This window comes from Otolemur garnettii, unplaced genomic scaffold (assembly GCF_000181295.1).
Source record: "Otolemur garnettii isolate 467f Iridium unplaced genomic scaffold, OtoGar3 scaffold00041, whole genome shotgun sequence".
NCBI classification, from domain to species: Eukaryota; Metazoa; Chordata; class Mammalia; order Primates; family Galagidae; genus Otolemur; species Otolemur garnettii.
Window position 1 is genome coordinate 13,115,483 of NW_003852436.1, and position 8,365 is coordinate 13,123,847.

Genomic DNA, 8,365 nt, shown 5'->3' on the forward strand with positions numbered 1-8,365 from the left:
GTTTGGCGGGTCCGGGCTGGGGATTCGAACCCACCACCTTAGGTGTACGTGGCTGGCGCCTTAGCCGGTTGAGCTATAGGCGCTGAGCCCAAATACTTGTTATGACCCCAATAGTAACTGAGATCTGTCTTGTAGCCAGTGAATGGCTTATTCTATGTCAGAGGGAGAGGAGAAAAAGCAAGTGGAAAAAAGGATTATAAATATGATAGTGACCTAAACCGAGAGGGTTACGTACATGCTTTTATATTAAAAACTTTAATATCAAGGGTTTTCTAACTCCTATTTCAGCATATTACTATCATTTTTTCCTGTAATGTTCTAACTTCATATTTTTTACAGGTTTTTGATGGGAGTGGATCCTTTTTGTCCTACATTAACACATCTGCGGACCCACTCTATGGCCCCCAAGGCTTGGCCCTCACATCAGATGGCCATGTTGTGGTTGCAGACTCTGGAAACCACTGTTTCAAGGTCTATCGCTATTTACAGTAATGATGGGCATAATGACAGACAACCCTTCCAAAGGTCTTGCACTATAAACTGGAATGGATTTCTCGACGCGGGACCAGATTATGACTAATCTTTTTAAGCTAGAAGGAATCATTGGTGAATTTTCCAAGGTTATTTCTGAATGTAACAGTTTCCTTAAAAACTGCTTATACAATTTCCATAATTCACCTATGGGGTTTAAATAACAAACCTCCTCTACTGAATCTGTAAAAACTGCAAATTTTACATCTGTGAACTATGGCTTAAAGGACAAGATTTATGTAGTTAATTTTGCAAATCAAGCAAACATCTAAAAAAAACTAGAATATGTAAAGGTATTTGTTGATCCTGTGAATGGTAGCTTTTGCACAGAGCTTCCAAAAACAAAACAAAAATAAAATCTGTTGTAGTTATATATTTCATTAACCTAGGTCACCAGACCCAGGGAGTCTTCTAACCTCACTTTTACAGTAGGTTATTCTCTTGTGACATTTTTTTTGGTTATCAACAACTACATACATACTTTAGAAAAAGTAAGACACTCTTGCAAAATCCTCCCAGCTCTGATTTAGCAGGCCTCTTGAGTTTAGCACTTAAGAATCAATGCAAATTTCCAAGCCTTTCTGGGTTAGACAAAGATTCTTTTTCGTGTGTTTTTTTCACCACCTCTTTCCTGTGAACCTAGTGTCAGAAAACAAAGTATATCTTCAGGGAAACCTGGAATTCCTAGTGCTTTGAAAAGCATATTACAAAACAGTGCTACCTTTTGGTAAACAAACTGCCCCGTTAAACTCCAGATTAATGCACTGGAATGTAATCAAGAAAAAGTCTTATGTGCCATGTTTTCACACGTGTCTCTCCTCTTCCACTTCATGAAAGCAAAAGCTTTATCTTCTGCAAAATGTCAGCACATGTAGTAGGACACCAGTATCCTAGGACAGAGAGCCATAAGTAGCCCTTTGGAGGACTGATGGTGTCAACCAAAGGCATGTGATTGATTGATTAATGATTCCCCCTTAGAAAGCAGGTGTTACCAAAGTTGTGTTATCTTGAAAGCATTACAGGTAAGGGCATGTTATGGTTATTTATCATTGTTTAATGAATAGTAGAGGTGTTAAGGGACTATGTATACATGATTAGGGTAAGATAGAATGTATTTTATATATATATATATGTATAGAATTAAATCTTTGGTGTATTGAAATAGGCAGCACTCTGGAAGACAGAAGCATCGTCCAGCCATTCTTCAGCACATTCCTTTACTACATAGTTTAAAGCCGTCCTAGTGGAGCAAGCCCTAAAACAGATTTAATTTTTGACATTTTCCAGGAATGATGGTAATGGCTGACTTTTGGTCAGAAAATGACCTTCTGTGCTTTCAAAAAAAAGAAAAAGAAAAACAGGTCAAAAGAAAAGTTGAATTTTGTTTTCTTTTTGGAGACAGGGTCTTTGATCTGTTGCCAGGGCTAGAGTACAGTGGTGTCATCATGGTTTATTGCAACCTCAAACTCCTAGGCTCAAGTGATCCTCCTGCCTTGGCCTTCCAAAGTACTAGGATTACGGTGTGAGCCTGGATGAAAAGTTGAATTTGAGTGATGTTTAATTTAAATAAAAAATGCATTTTGAGAAATATCAAGAACAATTTAATCAATTGTTAATCTGTCATCGGTACTGTACTATAAGATGTGGTCTTTTTCCACTGTTTAATTTTCTACTCAGTTCTACCAAATAGAATGTCAAGTTTGGCATTTTCAGTAATAACTTTGGGATCTTTTTCACTGAAAGCACCTTAGAACTGTACTATATGAAAACATTTCCCATATGTATAATTATATGAATGTGATGTTTATTGCTTATTAATTAATAATTCAGTCATTATATAGGACTTATAAAAATTAGAAGAGAAATCTCACTACTTCCAACTGTCTATTAAACTTATGTGCAAATTAACCTCTGAAAAAACGTTTTTCAGGAATATTTAGATTTAGTTGAGTTTTTTGGGTTTTTTTTTTTTTTTTGAGAGAGTCTGACTTTGTCACCCTCAGTAGAATGCCATGATGTCATAGTTCACAGCAACCTCACGTTCTGGGGCTTAAGAGATCCTCTTGCTTCAGCCTCCAGAATAGCTTGGGACTACAGGTGCCTCCCATAATACCTGGCTATCTTTTAGAGACGGGGTTTTGCTCTTGCGTGGGCTGGTCTCCCAACTCTTGAGTTCAAGCAATTCACCTGCCTTGGTCTCCCAGAGTTAAGAGTTTTAAAAAATTATTTGAGGCTTGGCACCCGTAGCACAGTGCCAGTCACATACCCCGAGGGTGGTGAGTTCAAACCTGGCCTGGGGCAGCTAAACAACAATGACAATTGTAACAAAAAATAGCTGGGTGCTGTGGCAGGTGCCTGTATTCCCAGCTACTTGGGAGGCTGAGGCAAGAGAATTGCTTAAGCCCAGGAGTTTGAGGTTGCTGTGGGCTGTGACACCACGGCACTCTACCAAGGGTGACGTAGTGAGACTCTGTCTCAAAATAAATAAATACATAAAGTATTATTTGAGCCTGTCTTTGACAAAGTTACCAATTCAACAACATTTTTATGTTAAACTAAGACACTGTTTTCCTAACATCAGTGAAATTAAGTGTTTGAATTTAAACATTCATATTTACTGATTGCCTACTGGGTTCCAAGCACTCATTTGAAGCACTGAGAACATAGTGATGGATAAAACAGATAAAAATCCCTGCCCCTGTGGAGCTTACACACTGAGGAGGCAGTTTCGTTTTGCCATTTACTAACATTCTGCATAAAAGATAAGCTAGGCTCTTGATGGTTCTTAGACTGTGTAAAAGAAAAGTTTCAAAATTGATGAAATTAATTTTAGTTTATTTGCACAAGAAAAAATGGCTTCCTATTTAGATTGTGTCACAAGCTATTAATCTGAAAACTAGTTTACTTAAAGAGGTTTTTTTGCACAATATTTAAATTATACTTGTGAACTTAGAAATTAACTTATAAACTTAGCCATCCATCATATATCATTATCAGGCTAGATATCTCAATAGTGAACTGAATACAAAGCTATTTTTTCTTTTTACACGTCAATATTGGCACAAACTGGAATGAAAAAATAGTTTGGTTCAGACCTGTTCCACCATCTGTTACTAAAATGCATGCTATGGGCACTCCAGGAAACACTATATTCCTCCCCCCCCAAAAAAATGTAATCATAAATATTATAGGTAACATTTCACATTTGGATACATATGTGCATTTACCATACTTTTTGGTAAGCATATTTTTGGGAGAAAGTGCTGCTAAGATACAAATAGACAAGATGTAAATGAAATTTTGCCACAGTCTATGGAAAATGGTTTCTGGTAAACTGAGAAGGATTTTAAAATAAGTGGCTTTTTTCCAGGCTACCATTGTTTGATTTCTTTGTCAAGTGTATAGAACCTGTCATACATTCATGATAAGTAGCACTGAAAAAAAAACTCATTCAGATTTCCCCTGGGCACTTACGGCAAAATATTGCCGGGTTAAGATTTGAAGGTCAGTGGCCATGCATTCCCTGCCAATACAGATGCCCCCTGCTGGACATGGGGAGGCAGGAAGTCACTTGACCATCCAGAATACTTTAAAAAGCCTTTATGACTGTTTACCATTTTTTTATATGATACTTAGAATTTTAATCAAACTTCAGTCTCCAGAACTAAAGAAGTTCCCAAGTTTCCTATTTTAATTTACTCCTAACTATATTTGAGGCAAATATTCCAAATCCATGTAACTAGAACACCCTTGCTTCCACTAGTAATATACAGGGTATATTGTCCTACCATGGAGTTAACTGGAATAGCAGTGCACTAGCAAGTATCTGTGGATCCTTAACGCTAAACGGCTAACGTGAACGCTTTGGTAATACCTACTGGGTTAACTGGAGGAAATAGCAAATGACATCAGGTAACCTGCAGATTACATTAAATGGGAAAAGTCTTTTTGTACATTTGGACTCTATAGTATCCTCCCTATTCACCAGCTTCTGAAAAGGGAGGAGTGTTTTTAGTTTAATTTAAAAACAAGACATTTCAAGGTAGGATAAAATTGAAGCTATTTGATGCAAACATCTAACTTTGCTTAAAACCGAAAATCGTAATACTGTTGCTTTCTGTAAATGTTGCAGGGTTTTAAAATTTACAATTATTTTAATATTTTTGATAACTAGGAATCTAGTATCGCCATAAAGGAAAACTAAGTGCCCATTAAAGATTTGTTTGGTATAAATAAATAAATTTTTGTTTTGTTTTAAGTGACAGTAAGCTACAAATCATGACTCTATCTTAAAAACTTTCTAAAGATGAATTGTGTGGCAGTGATTGTGTGGTCTGTTTGTGGAGAATGTATGAAAGCTATTAATTAATACTCTAGAATAGATTAATAAATTGGCTATGTTGTTCCAATGAATGTACAGCACTTCCATTAACTTTTGAAAGCAACACAGCCTTAAACTCAGTGCTTTTGCTTTATGACATGGGAATGTTCTGTCATCAATGGAGTGTGTTCTTGTAATAAAATTGTTTATATCATTCTCAATTCTATAGCCTTTCTATCCTATGTATGAAAACAAAGGGTTTTTTTGCTTTTTTTTTCTTTTTAGATTTTGTACATTCCATCTTTATAGGTCTGTTTCATGTTTTGTGTATAGAATACTAAGTCTTGCACTCTCTGACATCGATACTAATCAAGTCTCATCATTTGTTCTTTTATGAATCAAAATGTTGACTGCCTATTTAAAGAAAAGAATGAACGCTGTGCATCAAAGTGTTTGTACGTTCGTAGCTACATATGTACCACAGTATTTTGGATGCTTTAGTCTACAATAAAACTTTAATTGTCTTGAAACACAGGAGAAACAAGATTCATGTGTATCTTGACCATGCACAAAATCTCAAATCATTATAATAAAGCTTGTTTTCTCCGTTTCCAGGGTGAATATTTATTTCACGTTGTTTTCTAAGTAAAGGGGAATGGAGGAATGTTGTAGAATATGTAGACAAGACCAATACCACAACCACACTGCTTTATACTAGTGAGTAAAAGCCTAGTAAAATTTTTGTTGGATATGACACGATAATGTTAGTATTTAGGATGTATCTTTGTTGTTTTGTTTTTGAGACAGTCTCATTTTGTTGCCTGGGTAAAGTGTCATGGTGTCATAGCTCATAGTAACCTCAAACTCTTGGGCTTGAGCAATCCTCTTACCTTAGCCTCCCGAGTAGCTGGGACTACAGGTGTGCATGGCAATGCTTGGCTAGTTTTTTCTATTTTCAGTAGAGACAGGGTCTTGGTGTTGCTCAGGCCAGTAGGATGTATCTTAAACAGAAATTTGGAGCATTTTGGTATGTATGAGCACTTAAAATAAGGCTGGGAACAATGGCTCATGCCTGTACTTTAGGAGGCCAAGGCGGGTGGATGCTTGAACTCAGGAGTTAGGTATGTGCTATAATAACGATGAGGGCACTCTACCTAGGCCAACAGAGACTCTGTCTCAAAATAAAGCAGCCTGATCATCTGGGATGTTATTCTTGGAAGTAGGAAACACACACCCTACTGTCTCACATTGGGCAAGAACTACAAAGACTGCATTCTGCTGCCCAAATTATTTTCTGCCTACAGACCGCTGGCCAATTGTGACATGTTCCAGATATACATTCCATTTCCCTAATGCCTCCTGCTCTCAGGAGAGAAAAAGCAGTCTATAAACCACTAGACAGAAGATCCAGGTGGGCTTTCCACTTGGATTTATCCCTCCATTGCTGGAGGTTCTGTTCCCCCCCTTTTGCTTATTAATCTTTCTATCAATAAACTCTGCCTTTTTGCTTACTCATGCAATCTGTGGATTCATTCTTGAACCTCTAGACCAAAGACTCAGCTGAAACAAGTTAGGGCTACACATTTATTTAGTGTCATGTGAACTAAAAATCCTACGCCCTCTGACTGGACCTCCCTTTTGGCCAAGGGGATGCCTAAAACTGAGTTCCTCACCACGAAAAAGGAAATCAGACATGTCTTATCATGCCCCCTCCTCTTACAGATGTCCTCTGTGTCTCATTAACAGGCCTAAGCTATGCAAAATGAGAAGGTAAACTAAGAAAGGGGCTTAGGGGGTTGGGGGGGGGGATGTCAAAGGAAAACCTGGCCTGACCTAACCGGGATGTCTGGAATGCCTGTAAGAATATGGATATGAAGTAACCTAGGTAAGTCAATGACAAATAGAAAAGGGCAATACTGCCAGGAGGTGCAGAGAAGCCAATGAAAGACTTGCAGCCAATTTGAAAGGGAGTATTTAAAACCCTTGCAGGCCTTTTTTCTGGCCTCACCTTTTTTCCTTCTTGAGAGTGTTAACCAGAATTTCTCTTCAGTAGGTCCTTGGACTCAGGGACCTCAAAGAATGAACCCACCGACCACAGATCAGTGATAAGATAGGATTTTATTAGACAGAAAGGAATACAAAAGCAAAAAAAAGCACCAGAGCTTCAAGCAAAGGGGAAGACCCAAGTTGGAAGTTTCTCCCATGGGTCCTTTGTCTAGGGTATATATTACATTTTTGGCCAGGACTTGGTAAGCAGAAAAACATCTTTTCAAAGTTAATGAGTGCATTAACAAACAATTGCAATCCCTCCTCCACTAGGGCAAGGTTATCTCGGGGAAGGGATTAGGGTGTGTGTTCCCTACTCAAGGTGGAGCTACCCCAAAACATTTCAGGCTGCTTTGTTCAAGACCTCGATAGAGCCCAGAGGGTGTGGCCTGGAAAAGGCAGCGCGATTGTGCCCGGAAATAGGGGTCTGGTTTCTGAGCTCACCTGGGCCTAGAGAATGGAGGAATCCTATATCAAAAGGGACCGGCTTCCAACTTTCTTTCAAAGTGCCCTAAGCTTTCTCTTTGTTCTTCTTAAATAAAATCTTTGTCACCTGAAATTTGTGTAAGTTACTTTTGCTTTTTTATTTATTTGTTTATTTTTTTTGAGACAGAGTCTCACTATGTCGCCCTTGGTAGAATGCCGTGGTGTGACAACTCACAGCAACCTCAAAATCTTGGGCTTAAGCAAGTCTGTTGTTTCTGCCTCCCAAGTAGCTGGGACTACAGGCGCCAGCCACAATGCCCAGCCATTTTTTGTTGCAGTTGTTTAGCCGGCCCCGGCCAGGTTCAAACCCGCCACCCTCGATGCATGTGACTGGTGCCCTAACCACTGTACCATGGGCGCCGAGCCTACTTTTGCTTTCTATACTTGCTGTCTATGCACTCCAGTTTTATTTCTAGTTTCCATTGTTGTTTTATTTTTATGAGACAGAGTGCTGTGGTGTCACAGCTCACAACAGCCTCAAACTCTTGGGCTTAAGCAATTCTCCTGCCTCCGTTTCCCAAGTAGCTGGGACTACAGGGACCCCCCACAATGCCCCGCTATTTTTTTATGGTAGTTGTCATTGTCATTGACCCCAGGCAGGCCCTGGGCCGGGTTAGAACACTTCAACTCCGGTATACATAGCCTGCAACCTAGCCGCTGAGCAACAGGTGCCAAGCCTCCATTGTTTTTACTTTCAATTTCTGCTGTGCCTCGGTTGATCTTTCTAGCTTAGCCCAATAATCAAACCAAGTCATCTGGGTTCTGGGAACCAGGGGCTCCAACCCCCAACACAAGATATACCTGCAGGTCCTCAATATATACAATAAACTATTTGAGTCTGGGCATGGAAGTCTGGTTGTCTGTCTCTAATTAACAGACCCTTAATTAACTCAACATTCCTTTTGGCTGATTCTTGATCTATTAGAGCCTAACTCTTTTTTTTTTTTTTTTTGAGACAGAGCCTCAAGCTATCCCCCTGGG

The 8,365-nt window shown here is 38.9% G+C and overlaps 2 protein-coding genes across 2 annotated transcripts in view; both read left to right on the top strand.

Moving 5' to 3' along the window:
- Window positions 1-1,877, top strand: part of TRIM2 (tripartite motif containing 2) — a 117,331-nt gene extending 115,454 nt beyond the window's left edge. The window contains exon 12 of the mRNA XM_023513459.1: window positions 340-1,877. Within this exon, the coding sequence (XP_023369227.1) occupies window positions 340-492 (153 nt within the window). The 3' untranslated portion in view covers window positions 493-1,877. The remainder of the gene's footprint in view (window positions 1-339) is intronic.
- A 4,817-nt stretch (window positions 1,878-6,694) lies between these two features.
- The window catches only part of MND1 (meiotic nuclear divisions 1), a 95,635-nt gene continuing 93,964 nt past the window's right edge, over window positions 6,695-8,365 (top strand). Inside the window, exon 1 of the mRNA XM_023513452.1 lies at window positions 6,695-6,709. Within this exon, the coding sequence (XP_023369220.1) occupies window positions 6,695-6,709 (15 nt within the window). The remainder of the gene's footprint in view (window positions 6,710-8,365) is intronic.